At 53.3% G+C, this 26,715-nt stretch overlaps 4 protein-coding genes across 7 annotated transcripts; 2 read left to right on the forward strand and 2 right to left on the reverse strand.

The window, feature by feature from the left end:
- Nucleotides 1-534: 534 nt before the first annotated feature.
- On the forward strand, nucleotides 535-5,719 carry LOC128274468 (SET domain-containing protein SmydA-8). 2 transcript variants are annotated; one of them, XM_053012692.1, is made up of 3 exons: nucleotides 535-1,693; nucleotides 4,183-4,662; nucleotides 4,734-5,719. In XM_053012692.1, the coding sequence occupies exons 1-3, from the start codon at nucleotides 701-703 to the stop codon at nucleotides 4,851-4,853; spliced, it is 1,593 nt and encodes a 530-aa protein (XP_052868652.1). In that variant the 5' UTR covers nucleotides 535-700; the 3' UTR covers nucleotides 4,854-5,719. The 2 variants fall into 2 exon arrangements, with proteins under 2 accessions (XP_052868652.1, XP_052868645.1); XM_053012685.1 differs by having other exon boundaries at nucleotides 4,183-4,650.
- Nucleotides 5,583-10,628, reverse strand: LOC128274458 (monocarboxylate transporter 12). Its single transcript, XM_053012674.1, has 7 exons — nucleotides 10,418-10,628; nucleotides 9,692-9,972; nucleotides 8,451-8,570; nucleotides 7,934-8,392; nucleotides 7,756-7,871; nucleotides 6,803-7,664; nucleotides 5,583-6,715 (listed from the first exon to the last, which is right to left on the reverse strand). The coding sequence occupies exons 2-7, from the start codon at nucleotides 9,864-9,866 to the stop codon at nucleotides 6,549-6,551; spliced, it is 1,899 nt and encodes a 632-aa protein (XP_052868634.1). The 5' UTR covers nucleotides 9,867-9,972; nucleotides 10,418-10,628; the 3' UTR covers nucleotides 5,583-6,548.
- Nucleotides 10,629-13,404: 2,776 nt separating this feature from the next.
- On the reverse strand, nucleotides 13,405-15,093 carry LOC128271369 (gamma-aminobutyric acid receptor alpha-like). The gene is made up of 4 exons (XM_053008896.1): nucleotides 14,908-15,093; nucleotides 14,069-14,821; nucleotides 13,630-13,987; nucleotides 13,405-13,559 (listed from the first exon to the last, which is right to left on the reverse strand). The coding sequence occupies exons 1-4, from the start codon at nucleotides 15,055-15,057 to the stop codon at nucleotides 13,405-13,407; spliced, it is 1,416 nt and encodes a 471-aa protein (XP_052864856.1). The 5' UTR covers nucleotides 15,058-15,093.
- Nucleotides 15,094-23,732: 8,639 nt separating this feature from the next.
- Nucleotides 23,733-26,395, forward strand: LOC128273807 (gamma-aminobutyric acid receptor subunit beta-like). Of its 3 annotated transcripts, none has more exons than XM_053011852.1 (8): nucleotides 23,733-23,852; nucleotides 23,924-24,027; nucleotides 24,115-24,182; nucleotides 24,259-24,631; nucleotides 24,717-24,832; nucleotides 24,911-25,298; nucleotides 25,748-25,972; nucleotides 26,045-26,395. In XM_053011852.1, the coding sequence occupies exons 1-8, from the start codon at nucleotides 23,791-23,793 to the stop codon at nucleotides 26,215-26,217; spliced, it is 1,509 nt and encodes a 502-aa protein (XP_052867812.1). In that variant the 5' UTR covers nucleotides 23,733-23,790; the 3' UTR covers nucleotides 26,218-26,395. The 3 variants fall into 3 exon arrangements, with proteins under 3 accessions (XP_052867812.1, XP_052867820.1, XP_052867831.1); XM_053011860.1 differs by having other exon boundaries at nucleotides 23,924-24,024; XM_053011871.1 differs by having other exon boundaries at nucleotides 23,790-23,856.
- Nucleotides 26,396-26,715: the final 320 nt, after the last annotated feature.

Below are 26,715 nucleotides of genomic sequence, written 5' to 3' on the forward strand. Positions count from 1 at the left end.
AGATGCGTAATGACAGTAACCGTCAAACACAAAACCGTGAAAACTAGTGAATAATGACATCTGCATGAACTAATTCAAAGTCGTAATAGTTTAATTACTAAACTCCTCATTACGAAGTGCATGGCGGTGCAAGCTGACACTGACAGTTGTGTGTTGGTGGTCTGCGGATTCGGACAGCGGTTCCAGTACGGCAGTGTTTGCGCGCCGCCAGCACGATGTGGTGCCCATACATCGTCCAGGGCGGATGCTATATCCGCCCGGTGGCGCTGCATAACCGAAAACGGAGCAAAAAATACTAAACATCAAAGAAAAAAGCCACAAAAAATATTTTTTGAAACGTGGCCAAAGACAGCACACAAACACAGCAGAACCGGTGGCAGATGCCATATGCGGCCGCTCAGCGACCGGGGTTGCGGCGCTGTCGGTGTCGGTGTAGTTTCGTTCGGTCGGTCCACTGATCTGCCTGGTACCCGGGTTTTGAGCTGAGACGTGTGAGCGCGCGCGGCTTAGTACATCCCGGACGGTCAACGCAAACGGTCGTGTCGGTCGGGAATTTGGCTTCGCTTCGTCCCCCGAGTATCCCGGGGCGGTCGTACGGGGTGGTGAGCCCGGTCTGACACTTCCACTAGTCCGATCGGGATAGTAGGTCACAGTGTCTATTTTTGTGTGTGTGTGAACCCGCCCGGATAGGGCTGACGATATGGAGAAGGACGAGAGTGACGATGGCGGTAGCAGGGTAGCAGGAGGCGAACCACCAGCCACCAGCAACAGTAGCAGTCCCGAGGGCATTGCCACGTTCAAGCGAGAGCTGCTGGAGTTCCTAGCGGAGCCACCGGAAGCGGAAGAGTCGGTCACCGTGGCACCGTGGGATATCCGGCTGTTCGAGGGGTACGGGCGCGGCCTGGTGGCGACGCGGGACATCGCCGTCCACGAGCTGGTGTTCGTGGACCGCCCGATGCTGCTCGGACCCCGGGTCAACAACTACGACGTGATCTTCTGCGCCAGCTGCTGCCGCATCCTGAAGCGGCTCCAGCTGTGCAGTGGCGGCTGCCGGCTACCGATCTGCGGCCGGTGTGACTTCGCGGCGCCCGCGTCACCGCACGCCACCGAGTGCCGGCTGATCCAGAGCTGGCAGCCGAAGGATGCGGGTCGGTACGCGAAAAACATCCTGTACGCGCTGACCTCGATCCGGGGCTTCCTGCTGTCCGAGCGCGACCGCCGGATAGTGCTGCAGATGGAGGGCCACGCGCCGCGCAAGGAGATGCTGACCGAGATCGAGGGCCTGCTGAAGGACGGCTACTTCGGGAACCTGCCGGCCGACGGGCCGGACGTTCGCTACTTGCGCCAGGTGGTCAACGTGCTCAACACGAACGCGTTCGAGACGAGCCGGGTCGTGACGGGCGACGACGGCGACGTCGGCGATGACGGCAGCAACGGCGCCGCGGAACACGAGATCGTCCTGCGCGGTCTTTACGTACTCGGAGCCATGATGAACCACTGCTGTCAGCCGAATGTGCGCTACGTCTTCGATCGCCAGCTCCGGATGCGGGTGTACGCGTCCCGCCCGATCCGGCGGGGCGAGCAGATCCTCAACAACTACTCCAAGCTGCTGTGGGGCACCCAGCACCGTATCATCCATCTGTGCTTCTCCAAGAACTTTGTCTGCGGCTGCCAACGCTGCAAAGATCCAACGGTAAGACCGCGCGCGCAGTTCAACACAACGTTACAGAGCGCAACACAGAGAGTAACACAAGGCCTCTACAGGGCCAACATCCATTTCGTAGTTTCAAAAGGAAGCAATCTGCACGTGAAAAATGAAGTTTTTAATGTAATGAGAAAGTTCAACGGTATCGTAGTGAGCAATTGACATCACTGACAAACGACCATCAATTATACGCCCATCAAAGTTGGCTCTTGCAGTAGATCCCAAACATTGCAGAATGACTGGAAAAATGAGTGTTTTCACATCCTCACTTCTGTAGTAAGTTTTAATAACTTTCGAACACGTTGTTCTGTTGGTAGGCGATTCATTTTCTAAACTGGCAGACCAGAACTTTGACTCTTGGGTTGATAGACTTGTTCGAAAAGAGCAAAATGCCCATCCCTCTGATTTTGAAACTACAAAATGGATGACCCTGTAGGTGGCGGCTATGAAGAAAAATTTCTTATCAGAGACTTGAGGGCCCACAGAAGGGAAGATTTGATATACTGACTGACAGCCATCGCCGCCATGCACTTGTTGCTGAGTTTTTCTATGAGATCTTAATGAACAAATTGGACCCAGGACGACTAGGCAGGTGCTCGGACTTGGTGTACGGCATCAGCAACCGTGGTATGTTGTCCACGAGACACGAGAGATAATGGAGTAAGTAAAAGGAGACACGCAAAACGGTGTGCGTGCGTACGGCCCAGCAGTTATTTTTATGCGACCCAAGAACACCGGACAGCCGCCGGTGACAGCGACGCAGCGCAGCCTGTCTCTGACGGCGGGTTAGGGATTGGGGTGGGTATGGTGAAATCGACTACCTAGCGATATTTTTGGACGGACGCTCGGACGCCCAAGATAGGTCATCGGTCTCGTGTTAGGCGTGCGGACCTCCGACATTATGCGTGAGCCCCCCGCGATTATGCGCTTCTGGCTGGCTGGCTGGTGGCGGCGACGGCGGCTCTGGCGAGTGCAAGTCTTGCCCGGTCGTTAACACGGTGTCGCATATTCGCACTTGCTACATGTCACCCGCCTACATCGAGGTTCTCGAGTTGCAGTGTTGATGATCTGACTGAGCAACGCAGCACGTATGGGCTATTGAAATACGAACTGCACAAGGTTCATTTTTTTGTAGAGGTACCCAGTCGACGTTGGATTCAACCTATAGCGTACTGATTTCTTCACTTTTTGACAATATATCATAAATAAGTCAATAAGTCAAGAAATATGCCTACGCCTGTCAGTGGATCCTGGCTTGGGATCAGCAGCCGAACACGGTCGAGAACATGTTTGAGAGTTGCTATGTCATGATGAAACGTTTGCCGCTATGGTGGAATGATGTAACGTTGGCAAAGGTTCCGAACAACATCCGATGGTCTCGGGTAGTCTCAATCTTAGTGGACTGATCACTGGGTCGTATTTATATGTCCGAGTAGCTGCCAGTGATTAATCAATACATGATACAACGGTGTTTTTAAATGCCAAATGAGCAAAAAGAAAAAAAAAACAAATCCTGTCCTTACTGATCTGGCCCAATGTAACGCGCTCCTGTCATCGCTGTCATGATGTCGTTAATATTTCACAACCGGTACCGAACCGCTACCAAAAAGGCGCCCCACACCGGACCATTGGCTATGGATGGCGGGCGGCCGGACTAGGACGGACCAGGGGGGTTCAATTTTATTTTAAAACTAGCTGTACCCGGTGCGTTGCTTCGCTTCTTGCAGGGTTTTTTGTGTTTTTTCTTTCAATTTCAATTGCTTCAGGCTCCCTTTACTATTGAAAGAATTCGTTGTTTGGATCTCATTTGGAGAGATCTGGCGAAAGTTCAAGGTCATATAATCCTTTTGACCTCCTGGGTACTTCCTTTTGGCTTCATGGAACAGGAAAGTTTATTAGGAAACATTTTTGACAGTCACTTGATTTGTGGTGTCGTCAATAGATTACATAAGTTTGTTGGCAACATGACAGAAAGTCGGAATTGTTGACAAATCGGTTTTGGCATCGAACTATTCCCGGTTTTGGCATCGAACTGAGAGGACATAGAATGCCCTATTAGAAATAGAAGCAAGAGCAGCAACAGCGGAGCCTTTGCAAGAGCATGCATGTCCATAATGTCAGGTCTTTTGGGCTAGACCGGCTCACTAAAAGTTAGCCATGATCGATCCGAAGTTTTGAGCCTTCTGGGTAGATTCCCAGAAAAGATCTGTCAAAGTCAAAAGAGTGATAAGAATTGGCCTACTTTTATATTGACCATCTTTTATTGGACTGGCAACGTTAATGGCTTCGTACCACAAAGTCTTCTCAGCTGACTTCTTGAACTCACGCTGCTAGGTGACATGTCTAGGTATTTTTCCGGAAAATGTTGCCCCAGCTGAATACTCGATATTGGTATACGGGAAGAAGGGTTTTAGCTTTGGTGTGTCCGACTGACCGACTTACTGATCGGTTTATTGGTTTCCGTTTCGTTTGGTCAGGAGTTCGGCACCTACCTCGGGGCACTGAAGTGTGTGCGGGAGAGCTGCACGGAGGGCCGGATGCTGCCGGTGAATCCGCTCAAGATCCTGTCGGTGTGGCAGTGCGACCAGTGCAACCTGAAGCTAAGCAACGTGAAGGCGACCAAGATCCAGGAGATCGCGGGCCGGATGGTGCTGAACAACGCGCTCAAGCGGGACGGGCCCCACATCATCGGCTACCTGAACGACCACATTCTGAAGTTCCTGTTGCCGACCAACCAGTTCATCGTCGAGCTGAAGCTGCAGGCCATCAAGAAGATACAACCGAGCCGGCCGCTGGTCGAGCTGCGCGAGAAGGAACGCTACTGCCTCGAGATCCTCGACTTGCTGGATCGCCTCAAGTACGGCGAGTGCTTCATCAAGGGCATCCTCTGCTACGAACTGTTCGTGACGTGCGCTGCCATCGCCCGGGCGCTGAACGATCGCAGTGTAAGTACCGGAGTACCGGAGTACTTGCCTGTCTGCCTGTGACCCATTTCTACTGCTTCCTTTTTTGTTTCCGCGATCAATAGATTACAATGGACGAACCGAGCCTAGAACGGCTGCGCACCGCGTGGCAGATACTGGGCCCAAGCAGTAACCGGCCCCGCGATCTCCAGCAGCTGGCTGTGACACATGGGATCGAGGAGTGAATTGCGCCATATCCTCAAGAAGAAGAAGAAGAAGAAGACGAAGAGGAAGAAAACGGGAAGGAGATAAACTGCACCAGTGTGTAGACGTCAAATCCGTCTATGAGTGTGTGTGTGTGTGTGAGTCTATTGGTTTTCGCCAATCGTTTTTCACGAACGCGCTCCGTTCGGTCGTTCGACTATGCGGCTTTGAACCGCTAGATCACCTCGCACAAGGTTTTGTTGGTGTGTGTTTGTTTGTGTGTGTGTGTGTGAATAACTTCTTCTTCATCTGGCTACAACTGCGGAGTGGTCTTTGCTTGGACTGCACCACCTGGGCATTTTTTGTTGCTTTCTGTAACGGTGTGACTAGCAAAGTCGACCAATACGCGAAACGCATCGGGAAAACTCACCGGAACTAAGGGCCGCTTCGAACTATTGGGACGCCGGCAATGCACAGATAGCCAAAGGAACCTTGAAAAGGTTGGCTTTCACTACCGGAAAATAGATAACAAAAAAAAGCTTACGTTAGCAGAAGCGTCCTCTGCAATTGAAGCCTATTGAGGCAGACTGATAGTTATGTTGGTTAAAACAAACAAACTCGAATGTGACAGATCAGGACTGTGCCAGGGCTGTGCTTAGTTACCGGATAACCACAGAGGAACCACCAGAAGAAGGCTCATTAATTTCACACAAGAATGCACGAAAAGAATGTTAAAATTAAAAAAAAACATTGCTTCCGAATGATCCGATTGCTTTCAATATTTATATATTGTCAATATATTAAGCACCAATCAGAGAATAGGTTTTTTATGTAGCAGCTTTCTTGACGCACGGATTAGGTCAGGCTGCAAATGAATAAAGTGTGTCGATGCACAAGCGTTTCCATTCTGTCAACAACTTTAAACCTTACTGCGCATCTACAGGTTCTCGATCGGGTTAGGAACCGAAGACACTGCCAGTGCATTTACCCAAGCTCCGACGATTCAATGAACGTAGACTTAAGCCACCAGCAGAGAAAATCATTTGAGCCCACAGCAGTTTTCACGGTCTTCGCAGGCAATATTCACTCGTCAATGGGCGTTCTGATTGGTCCATGTACCGGGACAGTGAGATCCATGAACTAAGTGAGACAGCAAGTACGAAATCCGCCCCAGAACGTGGTTTTGTGGACGCATCTAACCAAGTGCCGCATCATCGTGGAGCAGACGAATGAATTCCAAGAGTCACTATACTTAACATGGTATGCAGGTGAATATGAAACAGCATTCGAACGACAGGAACCAATCTGTGGAGTGCTCTGAGTGGACGCAGTGGTATGCCAGATAAAGCTCCCCGAACAGTAGACTCTTCCGTCTGATTCTCTCTTCGATTTGTTGGCCGACAAATGTTATCGGCGCATTGCTTCTCACCGTTAGGTTGACATTTATTCGGCCGGGGGGGAACAGAAACCCCTCGAAAACGTGGCGAAAACAAAATCTCCTTAATCTCTACCAACCGTCGTGTCCCGCACGGGTCCCCTCAGAGATTGGGACCATGGACTACCGACACCATGGTGGCCCACGAACCACACCCGGCTCATGAAGTCCCGGCTACGATCGCACCGAGCTGCCGGAACCGGACGACATGTATGAGGTCTCTAGTGGTAGTAATGCTTCGCTCGCGATCGCGATCGGGATGTCCTGTGGACTCTACTACGGGGCGGGGGGGCCTCGCTTACTACGAGCTGCCTGTTGCTGTCAACGCGAGGTCGCCGTTGGCCGTGCGACGCAACGCGCACCGTTGCATGAGCGGGATGGCGAACAGCATGACCCCGCTGATGGCGATCGTCGATCCCGCCATCAGGAAGCCGGGCCCGTACGAGAGTGTAAAATCGTACAGCCAACCTGCGAGGGGACGAAACGGAGAACGGAGCGTCTGTTAGGGAGGAGCTGATGGAGAGGAGGATGATCCTGCTGCCCGATGCTATTTACCGGCCATCGGTGGCCCAAGGAATGAGGCGATGCCCTGGAACAGCAGCAACAGCCCGAACGCGTTCGTCAGCTTCTCCAGTCCGAGCAAGTCGACCAGGATGACCGAGGTGAGCCCAACGTAGGCGCCGATCGTGAAGCCAAAGACGGCCGAGTAGACGGCAAGGCTCTCGTAGCTGGTGCACAGCACCGAGCAGGCCGTCGCCACGCCACAAACGGTCAGCGAGCAGTTGTACACCGCGAGTCGGTTGACCCACGGCTTGTCGGAGATGTAGCCCAGCACGATCCGGCCGACCGTGTTGGCGATGCCGATGATGCCGATCAGGTAGCTCGAGTGCTGCGTGTCGATGCCAATCGCCAGCGCCTGCTCGGTCAGGTAGACGTACGGCACGTTGAACCCGATGCTGGTCAGGAAGTTCGACACGGTGAACACGATGAACACCGGGTCCTTCAGGATGGAGAAGTTCATCATCTCGCGGAACGTATCGCAGGTTTCGCGCGAACATGGCACGCACCCGAGGCAGCGCTCCGTATCGGTGTCAGGCTCGGGTGCCACCGACCCGCGATGGTGGCGACTACGGCCCGTGCCCTGTACCGAGCCGTAGCTACCCTTCTCGTACTCGGACAGCGTCGTCTGGGACGGGTGCCGGGACGCCATGTTGTGCACCGAGCCGGTGTAGAGGGCATCCTTCCGGTACATGGTGCCGCTTTCTGCGCGTTTCAGTGTCTGCTCGGCGACGGCGCCCCCTCCAGCCAGCAGCGGTTGGCTCTGCCGCAAGCGTTTCGCCTCGTCCATCAGCTGTCCACCGCCGACCGGGACCGCTGGTCGCTTGTCCAGGGTATCCCCACTGACGGAGTGACCATTCTGTGTGGGGTAACCGCAAAAAAATTCAATCGGTTGTTCCATTTCAGAGGCACCGTTACAGAAAGCTGAACAGCCGAAGAAGAAGACCTACCGCGTTCAGATTGATCCGTGGAGTGTTGCCGCCCAGGATGCCGTAGCTGTTGGAACGTGTCAGGTTGCTCGCCTCGCCGTCGGCCGTCTGCTTCGGATCGTTGGCGCCAAGTGGAGCTAAAAGAAGACGTGTGTCAAGGTTATACTCTGCAGTGGGTTGGTGCCGTTCGCTACCCTACCGGTGTTGGAATGTTGCAGTGGGATGCTGGCGCCCTCTACATCACGCATCTTGCTCGACGGTGGCCCATCGGCGTCGGCGGTGAGCGGACGGAACATCCAGCCGAACACGACGCAGATCAGCACGATGCCGGCAATCGCCAGCATGGCGCCCTGCCACTGGTAGCGCTTGATCAGGGTTTCGGTGAGCGGCGCAAAGATGGAAGTACCGAGGCCCGACCCGCACACGGCTATGCCGGTCGCGAGCGAACGCAGCCGCTCGAAGTACATCGTCACGCTGACGATGGCCGGCAGATAGATCAGACCGAGCCCGAGACCGGTGCCGAGCCCGATCGTGATGAACAGCATGAACACGCTGGTGGCGTACATGCTGAGGGCGAGCGAAGCGCTGGCCAGCAGCGCACCGGCTATCGTCACCGCACGGCACCCGTACCGATTCACCAGCGACGATGAGATGGGACCTACGGGGCGAACATGGTAAATGTCATGATGAAACCAGGCTCAACTGGATCTACTTACCCGAGCATAGCGTGACACCGACGAGGATCGACGCGATCCAGGCCGTGTAGCCCTTGCCTTCGTTGAAGTAGGTCAGGAACTCCGAGTAGAATATACCGAACGAGTAGGTCAGCCCATCCGCTGTAGATCACAAGAAGGAAAGGCTAATGAGAATGGCTTTTGGCAACACTGCCTTGTTTTGACATCCGGCAAATGATTTCACGGCGAAGAAATAAAATGTACTTGGGAAACTTTCAACTACAGAATCGCATCCGCATCCTTATTCGAAGCTTACGGCTCTTGGTAGATGGCCGTTTGCTTTGAGTGGTTCAAAACATTTGAACATGACGATTTTGACTTCACAAACAGTAATCCACATCCCTACGTTTGAAGGCTCTGGGAAAGATCCAGAAGATTGGAAAATGTGTGCCACATGGACGAAAGACAGCAGGAAAACCGAAGAACCACCATGTTCGCCCAAATTCGCCTCGCCAGGTACCAAAGGAAGTAAGAATTCCTCCATTGAATTTGCTTGGCTGGCGATGAAAAACGGATTCATTTTGAGAGTTCTAAAAAGAAAAAAATCATGGGTTTAGACCTGGTAGAGGCCCGTGGGTTGATAGTTGATAAAGTCGGTAGATGGCCGCTCTTAAAAAACACACACCGTTACAGAAAGCAACAGAGCATTAACATTGAGCAGTTGAGCAGAGCAGTTATCATCGAGCAGAGGGTCAAAAGAAAGAAGATGAGGCCAAGAGTAGGGCCGTAAAGCCAAGTAGAAACGCCCGGGAGGCGCGATCAAGGGCAAGCGCAAGGGTACTCCTGAGGACGTCAAAGTCGTTTCGTCATCGCTGAGCGCGCAGCGTGGTTGATAGTGGCGGTTGCCTGTTGATAGTGGGGCGCATTTGTCGCTTATCGACAACTAACTGGCCATAGGCTTGGAGTGTGCCCGGTGGCTAGACTCCGTTGAGGAGCCACAGCCTGGGTGTGTGTCTTCTGACAACTCGAAGGGTCTAGGCCCACGGATGCTGTTACAGCACACGGTGTCGTTGAATGTTATCGCGATCAACGCTCCACAATCAGCTCCGGTTATTTATTACGCACAAATTACGCCCCTGGCACTGAAACCGAAAAACAATGAGCCGGCCACACGGCGAGTGGTGGCCGCAATTGATGGATGGCACCACGGGATGCTATCGCCCGTACTTGATTGATCTGTTATTGACCGCGAGGAAGGATTGGACGGCTACGGCGCTACTTACTGACAATGTGGATGCTGAATGAGGCCAACACCACCATCCAGCCCCAGCCACCGTCGGGCGGTGTCGGAAGCCCCGGTAGGTCGCCCTTGGAGGAGGTGGTGTGCTCGATATCGCTGACCAGCTGCTGCTGCTGCTGCTGCCGCTGGCGGCTAGCCGGTGCCGGTCCGTGTGTCATTTCTCTGCGACTGCGACTTTCTCTCTCACACCACTACTTCCTGTGCACTAGAACGAGATCAGCTAGAGCTGACAGCATGGGGCCTTCTTGGACGGGACGGCTGTTCCTGCCGGAAAGAAAAGAAAACCATTCGTTACGTGCGTGTGTGTTTGCGTGCGTTTGTTTACCGTCTAGCGATCGTTGGAGCACGTTGCTCTCTCTTGAGAAATCCCCGAAGCCTTCCCTCATTACAGGCAACCCCGGATTCCGCACGCACTTCCGTGGACGTCCACGGAAGTGGGCTCTAGAGCGGCTACTCGAGTTGCTCGAATCAACCGCTCGTTGCCCCCGATACGATAAGACATACTGGGGTGCGTACACTGCGGACGGCTGCTCGGCGACTCGGCGACACCTCGTGTTCTCGGCGCATGCGTAGCCTTCGCCCCGTCAACAACCTCAGAGTGCTCGAGAGGTCGGCTGCTCGTCGTGCTGCGTTGCGCTGTCGATATACTCTTTGTGGCAGATACCCCCCCCGGCCCCCCCCACACACGCACACTGACTCACACACTCACGCTGGGAGACCGGCAAGTGAGTACACGGTGTGTCTAGAATCCGATCACCTCTAGACCGAAACCCGACTGTTTTGACTGCCTCTGTTGTTTATTGACCTCGGCTCGGCTCAGCACACGGCACTACCGCGTGCGCCTACGAGCTTGACGCAGCGCACCGCACCGCACGCGAACACTGACACTCTGACTTGGTTCGGCGACCGTCCGGCTGCGACACCGCTGATCGACTGCAGCGTTTCGGCGAGCGCAGAGCGCATCCAAGCGCTATCCAAGCTAACCGAGACTAGCTAGTTCGAGTTCTTCGAGTGTCTTATCAACCCGCGCTGCGTGAAAGCTTCTGTGTCGGGGCTGGGCTGGGCCGGGGCGTGTGTGCACTTCGACGACGTCGATAACAACACCCGCCCCGATAGTGCCTGCCCTGCGCTACGCTCGTCTACTTGTGGCCCTGACGGCCGTGGCTTAGCGGCTCGCTCTACGCTCTACGTTGCTATGTGCTGCTGCACCAAGAGCTTGACACCGCGGCCTGACCATTGTCGTTGGCGTAGCGTAGCGTTGATCGAGAAGTCCCCACGCGTCAAGTCCGGAGTCCAGTGAAGAATTGCGCGCCGGTCTCACACAGGCGTTCTCTTTGTGGTTCATTCCACTGGACGACGGCACACCTTTCCCGCGTAGAACCCGCGGCTAGACATGTGCGAGGGTATCCCAGCAGATTCGCAGATCCTAGCTAGGACGTACGGGGCATTCCATGCCCCGTAATTCCAATTGGTCCCCCTCCTAGTAGTATAATCGGTAGTAATCGTGTAGGTGGAAGGTGCGGGAAGTGGTCGGGCGCCGAGACGAGACAAATCTTTGCTACTGCTTTGGTTGGTTTTGGGTACACCACCACAACAACAACAACAACGGCCGGGGGGGTGGATTCAGTCGATTCGGAGTCGAGATTGAGTTGTATCGGCGCGCGGCGTGCGGCGCTCTAAAAATAGAGCCCTCCACCGCCGCCCCCGGTCCCCCCTGCCTAACCTGTGGGCCTGTCTTACCTCGGTGCCGGTCCCGCTGCCGTCCAACTGTGGGGTGCGTTTCGCGTCGAAAATAAACGTCGCACCGTCTCGTATGGGGGGCGCCAATGTCTCTAGATTCTTCACTTTTCACTGTCTGACGTGTAGGCGGGTGTTGTGTAGGTGTGAGTAATTAAATCCGTACGCGTATCAGAGGGATAACCCAGATCGCGGCCGACTTCACGTAACTGCGCTGCCTCTGCGATAGCTGTAGCGGCCACTACAAAGGGAAACCCCGGAAGCACCTCAACAGCGCTGGCACTGGAAGTCGTCGTACCCTGGCGCATAAAGAATCCAACTGCGTTACGCAAATCTCGTCCCGCAAATCAGGTCCGGCTGCTGCTGCCTAGCTTGTCGGGTTAATTGGGGCACCTGGTAAAGAACTTACACTATCGCGGGGACAAAGCGTAGTGGGCCTTTATCGCTCTCGTTGATAGCGGGCTTAGCGGGCGCCACAACATTGTATCTTGTAGCCACTGAGTCCACCTGAGTCTGTTTGCTCTGGCAGCCGGCCCAACTGGACGTCGCTGTCGTCAAAGGATCTTCTTGGCTACTCAAACCCTAGACGTCCACGTGCGCCTAGTGGCGCCAGCGGATGTGTAAGCATCCAGCGAACCTGGCCTGGGATGGTTTATCTCTCTGGCTCTGGCACAGACCAGACCGCACCAGCGGATAGACGGGGCGTCCATACGCGGCGGCTGCGGGGACGGTGAAAGTTGTTTGCGGTATTGATTGCGGAGTTGACAGATTGGCCGAAACGTTTAGCCTCCGACGGCGGCGGCGGCAGCGACCGGAGATACCGCGAGGTTCCATTAGCCGGCGCTTATCTTATCGCAAACACTAATCGCACGTGGTGCCGAATTCGGCTCCCCAGGCTCGGCTGGCTGGTGGTTGGGTCTTGTTTTTGGTTGAGGGCCTATTGGGCCACGTCCTTCGTCCGCTAGGTCAAATGCCACGCTAGGTCGGCGGATGGATGGGTTGTGTGATTAGCCCGTGGTTCTAGCTGGAGGTACGGTCGGAAACAGACTAGACGTTTCGTTAGCCGCGACCCCCGACGTACGAGTCCAATATGGGCTGGATGGTCCAACATCGATACAACTTACTGTAGCCGCAGCGTGACAACAAGCAAACGTACCGTACACGCTTACTGACAGTTCGGTTAGCCCATCAACCGTCACGGAATGCCCGGCTGATTTCGGACTAACCACGAAGCACATTTCGGCTGAGGGATAATAAAAACAAACAAAGCACCGAGTGTCGAAAAGTTGTGGAGTATTCAATGTGCTGTCTGTGAATACGGGATCGATCAAACATTGCTTGCGGAGTGCTGCTTCGCGGGGGCTTTAAATTTGTCTGCTGGTATCTGCTTATCTTCTTGGCAGCCAGAGCCCATTAATCCGCTCTTGCTGATGGTGATCCATAGAGCTGAAACTGGCATAAGCTAATAGCTCTAACATCAGCGCGTGTTGTCTTTGAAAGCACACTATCAGGTAAGCAATTCTATCAGGGTGCCTATTTTGTGGAATGCGAGCTATGCTTTGTAGTATGTGTACGACTTATCGATGCGGTGTTTGTGTGTGATTATAGCTTTATTTGACAAGTACCACTGTGTGTTGGGAGTGACGCCTATAGGTCCGTCCGGTTCGCAATGTTTGATCATCATCTCGATTTGAAGTAATGGACCTGGGCTGTGGCGCTAGGGTGAGAGGTTACAGTTTACACAAGCTACCAGGACTGCGTTCAGCATCCGGTCGAATGACGTCCAAGTTTTCGGCTTCGCCATTTCGCCGAAGCACCTACATCTGCCAACATTTCAAAGTGTTTACTAAACGTTTTCAATTTCCAGAATGAAGTTTGACGTTTTAAAACGTCAAGTAGTCGGTGGTTGGTGGTGGTTGAAAATCCCGGAAGCACTTGATGGATCTTCTTGGGCACATTTCACACTTCCTTCAGCGGGCTCCAGGTGAAGTCCGCCTGGTAGGTATAGTAGACGAGCCAGTAGAGGATGTTGAAGAAGGTGAAGGAGGTCGGGAACAGGATGCGGGCCGCCTGGTCGATGAGCGACACGCTGTTGATGTGCCGGTTGCCTCCACCTGCGAACGCAATAAAGTCAAGAGTCAACACCCATTTGTCAAAGAGGCACAGCCCAGTCCCCGCAGCTACCTTTGGCGGACGCTTCGCGTTGCCGCCGCCGGCGGAACTGATCGTCGCCGAGGAAGCACAGCCAGATCTGCTTCCAGGTCGGTTCCTTCGGTGGCTCCGTCTGCGTCGTGCGCTCCATCGTCGACAGGTGCGACGACGTCGGCTTGAACATGTGCGTCGGGTCGTTGTAGATCGGGCAGATGAGCGAGCTGCGACGCCGGGCCGCGATCAGACGCGGCGAGTCGTTGCCGATGGACGTTGCCGCCAGATGGGCGGCCACCTGGCGGTCCAGCCCGGGCTTGTCCGGCGGGTGGATCTCGTCCAGGTTCTCCAGATCTTCCCATTCATCCTCGTCCATCGGTATCTCGCCACTGCCAACCTGCCAACCGGGGGACCCCGATAGACGAGAGCCGTAAGAGATAGCAGGGGAGAGAGAGAGAGAGGGAGCAGATGAGCCTACCTTGGTGAAGTAGTGTACACCGGCGAACTCCAGCAGGGTGGCGATGCAGTAGAAGAAGCTCATCAGCAGGAACCAGTCGAGCGCGGTGGCGTACCGCACCTTCGGCAGGTCGGTCCGCGAGTCCAGGCTGATGGTGGAGAGCGTCAGCACGGTGGTAATGCCCAGCCCGACCCGGTCGCTGGTCGCTTCCCGGTGGATCCAGAAGGAGACCCACGACAGTACCACGATCAGTATGCACGGTACGTACACCTGAATGAGGAAGTAGCCGGTGTGACGCTGCAGGTTGAACGAGACGTGAAGGACCGAGAACTCGCCCTCGCGCCGTATGAACGTGTAGTTTTTCTGCCCGAAGCTGATCAGGTCGAACTGGCTGAGCGTCATACCGGGCACGAAGTTGACCGAGTCCTCGTTCTTCCAGCGGTACACCAGCTGCTGGCGGGCGTAGGCGTAGCTGCCGAGGACCAGCGGGCACGATTGGCGGTCCATCGGGAAGCTGCGCAGCTGCATCAGGCAGGACGCCTTGATCGTGAGCCGCATCGAGTACAGGATCTCGCCGTCCTGGCTCAGGCGCAGCAGCTTGTTCGGCACGGTGATCGTGTGGACGTGCGAGTGCTTGCCGTTGTAGAAGTACGTGTCCGGCCGCCAGATGCGCTCCAGCATCTTGATGCTCAGCGACAGGCTCTTGATCGGCCCGTGGAAGCTGAGTCGCTTGTCGCGCCAGTACTGCCGGAAGTAGCAGTCCATCGAATAGTCCTGGGTGACGGCGAGGGGAATCCCAACAAATCAGTAGTAACCTGGAGAAATACCTGAAACACCGCGGAATACCGCAGAATACGCACCATATCGAGCTCCGAGACCGGGCCCATGCTGCGGATCAGGATGTTGGTCTGCACCACCGTCGGCACGCCCTGACCGTGCGTCGGTATCTGCGAGTTTTCGTAGCGCTTCAGCAGGTTCTCCAGGATGAGCGTGATGTTCTTGCTCAACATATCGTCCACGGCCGACCGTCGCTTGAAGCGATCCACCGGGACTTCCACGACCGACGACCGACGTCCCTTGTCGCCGAGGTCCGCCGCCGGGTGGTGTCGTCGTACCGGAATGGCGGCCGACTGGCCGTAGATGTAGTAACGATCCACCCGGGCGGTCTGTGGTTCGGCCGCCGCCTGACCTAGCCGATGATCGCCGGCCCCGGCGAGAGAGAAGTGACGCAGCTTGGGCAGCTTCGGCTCCATCGACGCCCGTTGGCGCTCGACCGGAATGGCCAGCGGAGCGAGCAGCAGGGTGCCGGCGGCCGTCGCGTTGTCGCTACGGAGAGCCTCCAGCCCGGGAATGATGTAGAAAAATTTGTACTCCTTCGGTGGGCCACCGGCCAAGGGTGACGTATTCTCCGACGGAGCCACCGACGGTACGGTGTCCGTGAAGGCGACGACCCCGATTCGATTCCCGACGGTGCTGAGCGTTTAAGAGGCGGTGGGTTTAAGACATGAAAGGCAAGGTTCGTTAGTTCAACTTCAGGCAACTGCAATTACTAACTACGTCCACAACGACTCGCAGTCTGTTTAACGCCGAAACCAACCAAGGACTTCGTCTAGGGTCCCGTCTAGGATTGACAATTGACGACCCATAGTCACCAACTTCCTCGGAGTTGGGAGGCTTTCATGGGCTTCTGGCCTTCTGGGTATTCGAATGTGTTTGATTGGAGGAATCGAGACACGCAGCTTTCAGGACTGATTGGGACTCTTACTCTGGCTGGTCGATTTCTCTTTTGTTTTCTTTCCTTCTTCATTCAGTCTTCCCTTTTGCGTTGTCCTGCCCTTCGGGCGCTCCTGTATTTAAGTCGGATAAATACCGCGCACCTGGCACCCTACTTTTAATTGCCGTCCTCGGACGTCATCGTCTGCACTGGTTACGCAACATTAGGTCGGTGCTGCCTTCGTTGTTTTGGCATCATCCAGCGTTTGGAATCCTGGTATGGAATCATGAAAACCGGGGCCCTGGAGCCCTGGACTTGCGCTGATAGGCATGTGAGCTGAAACTAACCCAAACCCAGCGCCTAACATCTCTCAAGCTCGGGCGCTATCAAACCCGGCTACAGGCTAACAGATAACAGTGTGCAGCTTTGTTGGTTTTAAAGCTAAGCACATTGTCGAATCTTCCGGGCAATAACTGAAGCGTTTGCCCTCCAGTTGGATCAGGAGTCTTATCGACATGCCGTGTGTTCGGTCAGCTTCATTTACACAAGCTCCGTGTTTGGGGCACGCCGAGTGGTCGCAGGAAACGCCGAAAACTGCCATCGTTTGAAGTCCACCCATTCGATTGCCCACACCGCCCCGGGTTTCGTCCGCAGTTTACATAAACGACTACACGGGATGACGCGTCCCCTCTCTTTGTGCTGTTCGCAGTGTGCCGTAGGGGAATACCGCTACCGCGACCTGAGACGCTACTATTAATTGCCCGCACTCGGACGTCATCGTCGTCATCATCGTCAGCTACTTGAGCTCGATGGTAGGAGTGTCACTTGGCGGCGTAATTAGGAGACCAGTTAAACGGTTACACCGAGCACCGACTCGAGAACGTTACACTTCATCACGCGTTTGCAGCAATCTAGGCGCAAAGGCGCGCGCGAGACCTAATAGGTCCTTAGAGCGCTGCGCCAAACAGACAGAGAGAGAGAGAGAGGGGGGGGGGGGGACCGAACCATGGTAAGAGGTTCACCACAAAAAAGGGTATTATTGCAGTTCCGTTCATTCGTTCAAACAAAAGGTCTTAAATTGGAGTGTAATTCTCGTAAAGTTTGAGGCTTTTAAACGTTTTCTTGAGTTTAAAATTTCCGCCAAGCGTTATTGCATTAACTTTCAAAGGCTTTGAACGCTTTCTTTTAATTGCAAGAATAAAATAGTTGAAATAATGTCTTAGTTCATTATTAAAGTTACAGAACCCATATTCATGTGGCTTTTTTTACCGTTTTTGTGACTCTTACCTGCAGGGAAAATAATTATGGTGCTGTAGTAAGTGACCCGACCAAGAATGAAGGACTAAGATTAACGATTAAGATGTAGCCATGAGAGACACGAAATAGCTTTGTCGTTAGCGATACTGGAGTCTGGAGTTAAATATGGCTTTATTTTCATTTGCAGTTTGACTCAGTGCTGAAGGTGCTCACAATGTGGTTGCATTAGAATGCTTGAAATAACTGTTGGTTGGACCTGCGGCTCTGTACGCTGTAGTAAGCCTTGCTGTGGGTGCACTTATGGGTGAGATACCAGAATAGCGAAACAGCGAATCGAAGGACAAAAGACGCGGCACGAGCAAGGACGCCGGTGCCAGTGAAAATCAATAAAAATCCTTCAAAAAAGGGTTGGCAACCGCCAGGCTGCTGGATTGCCGGTAGGCAGTATATATGAATATGCCACAGGATGTAAAATTTATGAACAACGAGCAGTTTGCATAACCGTGCACCGTGACGTAGATGAATTTGCCGATGGAAAAGCAGGTCAGCAGGTCATGGCGATTACTGTTCGACAGAGGAACCTTTTGCGTCCGTTAGTTCCGAATTTGTGGTAAGTACGACTACCATCACTTAAGTATTGGCACAAAACCCTAGGCTCACCTCACTAGCAGCAGCAGCAGCAACGGAAGGCAGCTGCTGAATCCCATGCTGCAGCCGATGGCGATAACCCACCGGATACGATCGACGTCCACTTCCTACTGCTGCCGAAGGATCTTCGCGTAGCAACTATCTCCACTCACTCCACACACTGGCACTCCAGGACTCACGCACGAAGACTCCAGGCAAACACGCGAGTTTGGCCGGACGATGAATTTGAATTTCAAAATGTCAGCCGAAACAGCCGAGTGGTTCGGCGCTAATGTCCACGTCCACAACTGCGGTGAGTTGCAGAGTTGCACGGAAAAGCAACGGAACACACTCAGGCCGGCTCAGCGGCTTCGATTGCGGTTTGCATTCGAATACTTGAGCATAAGTAGTCTACACGGATTTACGACCGACCGACAGACGTCGTCGTCGTCGTTATTTCGGGGACTGACCACCGATTGACAGCGTCGTGCGTACGTCGGCGGACAATTTTAAACTGTAAGGATAAACGTACGGACCGCGCGCTCAGCGCAATCCTTTCTTACTTCACGGCCGCTCGCTCGGTGTGTTCGTATCGTATGTGTGTGTGCGCGTGCACCGTTTATCCTATTCCGAGGAAGCGAAGAGGAAGTCGTGTGACTCTTTCCCTTGACTGGGTTGTTCAATAAGATTTGCGGTTGCGATAAGAAAAACACGTAGCGCAGTCTCCCTGAGCATGAATTCCATCCCTGAAGTGCGCCTCTGTGGAAGGGCTACAAAATACGCTTCCACAGCGCTGTTATGAACTCATTATTTGATGAAAAACGCTTTCCACACATGAATTGGTTTAGGTCTGGAAACAGATGGAAGCCGCTAGGGGCCAAATTTGGTGAATACGGTAGATGTTGTAACAATTTGTACTTTACATAATGGATTTTTCCGATAGTCAAATTGTTCTTCTGACAAGGGGCATATAGCTATAGGCATAAGAAAATAGCTTTTTTTTCTCCTTCAAACCGGGTCTTCTTCAGCTGGTCTAAAAGGGCTTAAAAATATTCAGAATTTTCTGTTTCACCAATTTGCCAGTAATCCACAAACAAAATTCCTTTCGCCTCCCCAAAAACTGATGCTAACACCCGATTCTTTGCCAATTTCTGGACACGAACTGGTTTCGGAGCCGAAGAACCAGGTTCACATCACTTTTTACCCTGTTGTTTTGTTTCAGGATCACGATGGCGATAGTTACACGTCCGTGACGTATGATCGTCTTCAAGGCTGGTACGGCCACGCCTCAATTCAGCAATCCTATTCTTACTGCACCAAGTGAAGGCGAACTCTTTATATACTTTCAACATTCGCTCACAATTTGCCTTTGCTTTTAAACCTTCCAAAAATAAAAATTCAATCGCTGCGCACGACACAAAGAATGTAGTGACAGATTGAAATGAAACATTTCACGTACGTTCATATGAAGAGCGTACCAATATAACCAAACAGAACTATTAGGTCAGCAGCAGTGCCCTCTGGCATTGAAGCGCAAAACTTATTGAACAGCCTGGTAGACTAGCGCGGGAGCAAACAACAATAATCGGAAGCAAGCGGCAAAGTCGGTGCAGCCATCCAGTTTCACGTGGGACCGGAGCTTACCTCTACCTCCGGTGACAGTGCAGCATCAGTTCAGCTTCACTTTTTCCCGACCCCAACCAACGGCACAACAACTGCAGCAACAGCAGTAACAGCACCGTCGTCGTCGTCGTCGTCGGCATCATCATCGTCATCTTCATCATCATCATGTTCTTTCCGGGGCTTATTTTGTGCCTTTGGCTCATTTTCTTGCTTGTCCTTCTTCCTTGGCCACACAATAGAGCGTATAATAGCATTCGGCTCCGTGTATCCGTGTCCTGTGTATGTGCGCGCTCCTCGCTAACAAGCATAATGCCATTCCTGGTTGCCGGGCGCGCGCCCCATCATAATGGCGCGCGGTATTCATTCATGCGTGGTGCGGTGAATTCATGTGGCCCCAAAAACCAATGTATCAACCACGAACCGTCACCAAGCCGGTAGCAGCGCATTCAGCAGCAGCAGCATTTATAATCCACTTACAGCCCCAAATGCATCTCTCAGACCGGTGGACCGGTCCTTCGATTTCGATTTCGGGAATGGCAAAGACTACACACGGCAAAACTGTCAGTATCAACTCTACCAGGTCTATAGTTCCGGACCAAGGATTTTTTCCGCGTTTTAGGATTCTCAAAATGAATCCATCACCAGTTAAAAATTCGATGGCGAACTGACTTCCTTTACTGACTGACTGACATTTGCCTGATGCAGTCTTTTGCCAAAAGGGCATAATGAGGAGTCCACCTGTTTACACAATCCAGACCCATACTTTTGGACCTGGTATATGCAACAATTACAGCAGAGTTTATAACACCCAATGAGATTGTCGTTATACTGTATTTGCCATCAATTGTTGTTCAGCGAAAATATGGCCAAGGTTCGACATCGCTCATTCCTGTCTAAAAGATGAAGTCGACCGTTTCTCGACACCAAAAACCACTGTTCAAAGAGTATAAGAACGAGGCATCCTTTTGAGCACATTACGCGCGTGTCCGCGTCGGCAGCAATGTTCGCGCCACTGTTGGCTGCTGCTCGTGGACTCGAGTACCAACAATGGAATGCTGCTCACTGCTGCTCGTGGAATGCCGATGCGCCGATGCTCCTCGAGCTGGCATTCACCAGGAGCTCGCCACGGCCCTGTTACAACCCGGCACACATTCCCGGCGGTTGAGGCCGGCGGCCATTTTGCGTGGCCAGCCCCGTGGAAAGCCTGCACCAGTTCTTCGACAAAGCTCACGTGCTAGGCGCGTAGCATACTTTGCGGGCGGACCTCCTAACAGGAAGCGAAATGCTCGAAAATACGCGGCTGGCGAAGCGAGAACGCGGTTGCGCTTGTTTCGCTCCACGCGTACGATTATTACTATCTGTAATTGGTGTACGACAGCTCCTATCCTAGCCTTGGGAAACAACAGCCATTTCTTCGGTGGATTCGTACCTGCCGACTAACCTGCAGGTACCAAGTACAATCAAAAGCTATCGTAAAACTAGAAAATGAAATCGAATGGCCCTAGCGTAACATGCCTGTTACTTACATAAATAGAACTGACTGACCCTTGAGGCAGTCGGTGCAGGAGTCCATGTATTCCAAAGTCTTGTATGAAAACCAAATCTGAACGTGAAAAATAAACTATCCATGCACCAGGCTCCCGAAGGATACTGTTGGCTCCAGCAGCTACGACGTCTACCATAGCTGCCACGAACGCGACCACAAGTCAGACCCATATCGAGACAGAAAAGAAACATTTCTATGGCATCCTCCAAAAAGAGCTTGATAGATGCCCCAGATATGACCTAAAAGCCATACCGGAGGTCGTTCAACGCTAAGGTCGTCGCTACGAAACGCGTTCTATGCATCGCTAGGCCTCGGTGGGCTGGTCATGTCATGAGCTGAGTTCACTATTTCGCAAGTCTCTCCAGCTCCAGCGCCAGGACCAGGGGAAATTGTACCGGGAGACCCGAACCCGGGGCCTCGTAATTGTTAGAAATCCGCCCAAGAGTTTCCATCCCCACCACCCCGCCCCTTGGGGGCGGGTGGTCTTATTTTGCCCCGGCAACGAACAGTAATGGTTCCAGTTTCGTTTTGTGGCCTCCTTTCGCTGCGAAGAGTTTTTTTGTGAACTTTTGATGTTTTGCATACGGTGAAACAACGGCCGGTGGGTGGTGGTGGCGAGTGGAGTATCCATACCCCTACCGTTTGATGTGGGCTCTCCGAGGGGGCTCTCCGTAGAAATTATTCGCGCGCGCAAAATAGCAAAACAAAATGAGAACAATTCACCGTCCGGACCGGAGCGCGCAAGTACGAGATGGACATGGACAGAGTCGCTCGTCTTCCACACCATCGGGTGAAGAAATAGAAAACGGCGGACGGAAAGACAAAAAGAAGAAGAAGAAGAAGAACAGCAGGGAAAAGAATGGAAAAAAACAGACACACGTACACCGACACAGGAAAGGAAAGGATTTTATCAAAACCTCGTCCACAGACAGCCGGGTCGGGTTCGGGTCTCTTTCTCTGCTTCGGTACGGGCAGCGCTGAGGCATGCGCAGCCCATCCCCGCAGGATGGTCGGATGCTGTACGTTTGCGTCCGTGTGTGTGTGTGTGTGTGTGTGATGGGTTGTCAAATCTCTGGGAATCGCTAGTCACCGCAGATGGATGGTCGATGCTCTGTCGACCGACGGAATTTTCGTTGCTCGCTCGGTGCTCCAACTCCAAACTCGCGCAGTGCCCCACAGGACAACAGGACCACCAGCCGTCGTCCGCCGTCCGTCGATCAACCAGAACCAGCCGACCAACACAGGACAGGAAGTCCACGTCCACGAGCCGGACCATGGTGCCAGTGGGCTCCCACTGCTGTGTCTAATGCCGAGCATGGTACACCGTCGGCAGGTGCTCAGGTGTTCAGGTAGTTCAGTGTCCATTGCGACCATGCCGATTGCTGCGCCACCGTCGTCGCCGTCGTCGCCGTCGTCGTCGTCGTCGTCGTCGTCGACCTCGACCTAAGGTCCACGCTAGAGGTGAGTTTTCCCCTTCTACGTTCCGTCCGAGTCCTTATCTAGTCTTTATCGCCACCACCGTTGTTCGTTCGCTCGGTGCCAAAACCGACCCATACACCAGAGAAACCTCGGCGATGTTTATCCGGTGACCGAGCACGGGGGCGGGTGAGCGAGCCCGCGATGAATTACTCAATGAACGCGGCGCGGAGTGTTTACATAATCGCCCACCGTGATGAGCGCCCGACCGACAGCTCAATTATGTAATACATCAATCAACCATCCGCCGTCAGGGGGCCGTCTCGATCCAAATCCGACCGCCGACATCCTGATCGAGTATCCTGTATGTATTCGTGTTGTGCGGTGCGTCGTGACACGACCAAAGCATCGCTGCGTCCATTTTCGCGTCCCAATTCGGTACAGGCTTCGATGGGGGCTTCCTGAGCCCGAGCTGGCACATTGACAGTGGGGCCCGATGATTATTCATGATCCTTCATGCCAAGCGCCTGAACCTGGTTCGCCTAATGTAGAGGGTGGTTCGGCAAAGTAAGAAGGGCTACACCCTCTTACATCCAGTGTGATTGTAACCGAGTTACATAAAGCACTTGATTGTCATACCTCGGCCCATCTAGGTCCAGCTTTTGGTGAGGATGTTCTCAACTGCCGAAACCTGTGTAAGCGAATGATGTGAAACCCCGAATGCCTTCGAGTTACAACCCTAGGAAAAGTTGCAAATGTAACAGGAGACCATAGCCTGCTGGATATCCAACCTTTCGGCACGCGACGACTAATCAGCCAATTCATTTTCGAAGATGACCACATTTGATGACATTTTCGATGACCAAAATCTGCACCAAACTGTCACTGGCTGTGCTGGGTGTGCATTGGCTTCTCTTGCACGACGTATGGGTTTCGTAAAGTTTGAGTTAAAGACTCACCATGCTTGGAAATAAGTTTTCAATATTTCCCAATATAGCAAGCGTATAGCGGTCCCATTTCGTAAATGTCAAAGTTTTCTGCTGAATGTTTACAATGTCCAGGATGAAGTTTAACGTTTTTAAAACCAAGTAATTGGTGCTCCAAGTAATTGGCTCCGATATGTGTGTGTGTGTGCGCGTTTAATTTGATCATTGGTCAGTCCCATCCGGTTGGGATGGATCTAATACCAGAAATGGAAGGCACCTTTTTGTGACAGATCACTGTCACAACGCTGGCACACGATAGGTTAATTGACACGGTACCAGGCATTTTTGGCGTGTTGGTCGATCAATAAACCAAAAGCGCTTCGATCGGAAACCATTTATCGGTGTGCAACCTTTCTTCCGTCTTTCCTTCTTCCACAGCACAGCAGGCGTCCAAGTCACTCCACGCCACAAATGTAACTTTTGTCGTCCATCTGTCATCTAATTGAAATTGTCAACTAATTGATTGAAATCCACCAGAGCTAGCGAGATAGAGAAAGCGAGAGAAACGAAGAGAAAGGCGACGCGAACGACAGATAGCGTGAGGCTCAGCCGAAACGCGCAAAGGAAGGAAGGCATGTGGCAGTTCCTGGTGTTCTTCGTTCTCAACTCAGCACCGACGGGCGATGCACTGCGCAGGTAGGTAGGTGAGCCGGACCTGACCCTCGTGTTATCTATAATTCCGTTCCGTCCGGTCTTGTTCTTGGCAGCGTTCACCAAAAGTCCATGGCGGCCGGTCGCCTGGAGAATGTGACACAGACCATATCCCGTATCCTGGAGGGCTACGACATTCGGCTCCGGCCCAACTTCGGTGGTAAGTAGCGAAGATCCCACGATAGTCCCATGGGGCCACTCCCCGGATTGGAGTGCTAATTGAGTTGGATTGCCCTCAACCGTTCAGGTGAACCGTTGCACGTCGGGATGGATCTTACCATAGCGAGCTTCGACGCCATATCGGAAGTGAATATGGTAAGTGTTGGGCAGCTGGCCAGCTCCAGCGCAATGTTGAATGTTTTATGGACCACCGAACTTTTGATGGGCACAGGACTACACTATCACTATGTACCTAAACCAGTACTGGAAGGACGAACGGCTAGCGTTCAACGCGTTCGCCCTGTGGGGAGACAATCAGAACAGCGAGCACGCCGAGCGGGACATCATGATCGAGGACGACGGGGCCAACGACGTCATCACGCTGTCCGGTGACTTCGCCGAGAAGATCTGGGTGCCGGACACGTTCTTCGCCAACGACAAGAACAGCTTCCTGCACGACGTCACCGAGCGGAACAAGCTGGTCCGGCTGGCGGGCGATGGCGCTGTCACGTACGGGATGCGCTTCACCACGACGCTGGCGTGCATGATGGACCTGCACTACTACCCGCTCGACTCGCAGAACTGCACCGTCGAGATCGAAAGCTGTACGTATGGGGATGGTGGTGGTGCAGGATTCGTCTGATTCAGAGCTCTGACTTGACCGGGCTTTCCCCCTGTTCCCCCCGTTAGATGGGTATACCGTGTCGGATGTGGTGATGTACTGGAAGACTACACCGATTCGTGGCGTGGAGGAAGCCGAGCTGCCCCAGTTCACCATCATCGGCTACGAAACGAACGACCGGAAGGTGAAGCATAGTCGCCATGTAGTCGTGTGCCTGTCTATGACCCTCCCTCTCTCACCTCCACCCCCGGGCCATTTGCAGGAGAAGCTGGCCACGGGCATCTACCAGCGGCTGTCGCTGTCGTTCAAGTTGCAGCGCAACATTGGCTACTTCGTGTTCCAGACCTACCTGCCGAGCATACTGATCGTGATGCTGTCGTGGGTGTCGTTCTGGATCAACCACGAGGCGACGTCGGCCCGCGTCGCCCTCGGCATCACGACCGTGCTCACGATGACCACCATCAGTACCGGCGTGCGGAGCTCGCTACCCCGCATCTCGTACGTGAAGGCGATCGACATCTACCTGGTGATGTGCTTCGTGTTCGTGTTCGCCGCGCTGCTCGAGTATGCCGCCGTCAACTATACCTACTGGGGTGCGCGGGCGAAGAAGAAAAGCAAAACGAACAAGGACGCCGAGCGGAAAGTGTTTGGTTAGTATCGTGCTCGTTGACGTCAACCCGTGTATTAGGACTTCTCCCATCTTTCAAGTAGTAATTCGCGGATCCTAACGAAGAAGTGAATTCGCAAATGGTTTTCTGTCAATTCATGTGGAACCTAAGAAGAAGATGTTCAACATAAACATCCGATGACGATATGATAACTTTCGGAAGGCAGTTTTCTTCATATTGAAGTAATGAAGAAGTACTCCCAGGCAAAAGCGCTTTGCCAGGAACAAAACTGGACATTTTCAGATGCTTGAAACAGGTGTTATTTACACAAACACCCTACGCTGCGTTAGATGCGTAATGACAGTAGCTGTCAAACACATATTTCATAGAAAGAAAATTGTGAAGTTTAGTGAGCAATGCCATCTACCGTCAGCATCGCAACCGAATTAATTCATAGTCCTAATAACTACGCTTCCTACCAATCTGGACAGGAAAAACGGAAAAAACGGCCTGCTCGTCGGCCGATGACATCATCGAGCTGCAGGACATCCGCATGAGCCCGATCGCGTCGCTCCGCAACCGCCACTACCCCAACAGTGCCACCGTCACGACCAGCGACTCGGCGGTCGACTCCACCAAGTTTCCGCCGAGCTTCCGGATTGCGCGGTCGTACGGCTCGAGCACCCGGAGCGGCCTCAGGTATCGCAGTGCGCGAGGTAAGTACGAGGTGACCACCCATCCGATGCGACCCCGCCCCCGGTTTCTAATCTTGTTCCTTGTTCTTGTAGGTCAGGGCCGCCCGAAAATGCTGCACGCGATCAAGCGCGGTGCGTCCGTCATCAAGGCGTCGATACCGAAGATCAAGGACGTGAACGTGATCGACAAGTACTCGCGCGTCATCTTCCCGGTCAGCTTTGCCGCGTTCAACGCAGGTTACTGGATATTCTACGTCTTCGAGTGACCCGCAGGAAGCGAGTGAACGGAAGCGGAACCCGTGCCGAAGACCCATCGCCCACTCCCCAGCCACCCTTCACGTGTCACTCACCGTCCCTTCCGCATCGTCCAGCGCGTCGCGTTGTGGTCCAACTCCGGTCCAACATCCGGTCGTCCGGTCCGGAGCGAAGCGCCCCTTTAGAGAGAGAGGCTTCAGCCGGTGAACCGCGTCTTCGGTCCGCCATCGCGAGTGGATGATTACCGCAGGCTAATCCAACGATATTCCAAAGGAACAATAACAAATCAACTACCTGCAAGGGCGTTTGCAACACATACACTGCTGCTACTGTCAATGCGTTACTGCCACTAACACGCAACTAGGCTTTCGAAATCCCTCTTCCGCCTCACACAGATACATCCGAATCCGGGGTCTGGGGGTTTTGGTTTTGCAAGCATCGTGGGAAAAGCATGTACCAGGTAAGTACGGCGGGTCAGGCCACGGTCACGCAAACGTTATGTCATCGTG

The sequence above is a fragment of the Anopheles cruzii genome, chromosome X, assembly GCF_943734635.1.
Source record: "Anopheles cruzii chromosome X, idAnoCruzAS_RS32_06, whole genome shotgun sequence".
Classification (NCBI taxonomy): Eukaryota; Metazoa; Arthropoda; class Insecta; order Diptera; family Culicidae; genus Anopheles; species Anopheles cruzii.

Bases quoted from the DNA above. Each gene is read 5' to 3' on its own strand.
- LOC128274468 (XM_053012692.1), top strand. From the start codon at position 701: ATGGAGAAGGACGAGAGTGACGATGGCGGTAGCAGGGTAGCAGGAGGC. The intron at 1,694-4,182 runs GTAAGACCGCGC...TCGTTTGGTCAG, and splicing joins AACGCTGCAAAGATCCAACG to GAGTTCGGCACCTACCTCGG. The intron at 4,663-4,733 runs GTACCGGAGTAC...CGCGATCAATAG, and splicing joins ATCGCAGTGTAAGTACCGGA to ATTACAATGGACGAACCGAG.
- LOC128274458 (XM_053012674.1), bottom strand. From the start codon at position 9,866: ATGACACACGGACCGGCACCGGCTAGCCGCCAGCGGCAGCAGCAGCAG. The intron at 8,393-8,450 runs GTAAGTAGATCC...TTCGCCCCGTAG, and splicing joins CGGTGTCACGCTATGCTCGG to GTCCCATCTCATCGTCGCTG. The intron at 7,665-7,755 runs GTAGGTCTTCTT...TACCCCACACAG, and splicing joins CACGGATCAATCTGAACGCG to AATGGTCACTCCGTCAGTGG.
- LOC128271369 (XM_053008896.1), bottom strand. From the start codon at position 15,057: ATGTTGAGCAAGAACATCACGCTCATCCTGGAGAACCTGCTGAAGCGC. The intron at 14,822-14,907 runs GTGCGTATTCTG...GCCGTCACCCAG, and splicing joins CGGTCTCGGAGCTCGATATG to GACTATTCGATGGACTGCTA. The intron at 13,988-14,068 runs GTAGGCTCATCT...CCCGGTTGGCAG, and splicing joins GTGTACACTACTTCACCAAG to GTTGGCAGTGGCGAGATACC.
- LOC128273807 (XM_053011852.1), top strand. From the start codon at position 23,791: ATGTGGCAGTTCCTGGTGTTCTTCGTTCTCAACTCAGCACCGACGGGC. The intron at 24,183-24,258 runs GTAAGTGTTGGG...TGATGGGCACAG, and splicing joins CCATATCGGAAGTGAATATG to GACTACACTATCACTATGTA. The intron at 24,632-24,716 runs GTACGTATGGGG...TCCCCCCGTTAG, and splicing joins CACCGTCGAGATCGAAAGCT to ATGGGTATACCGTGTCGGAT.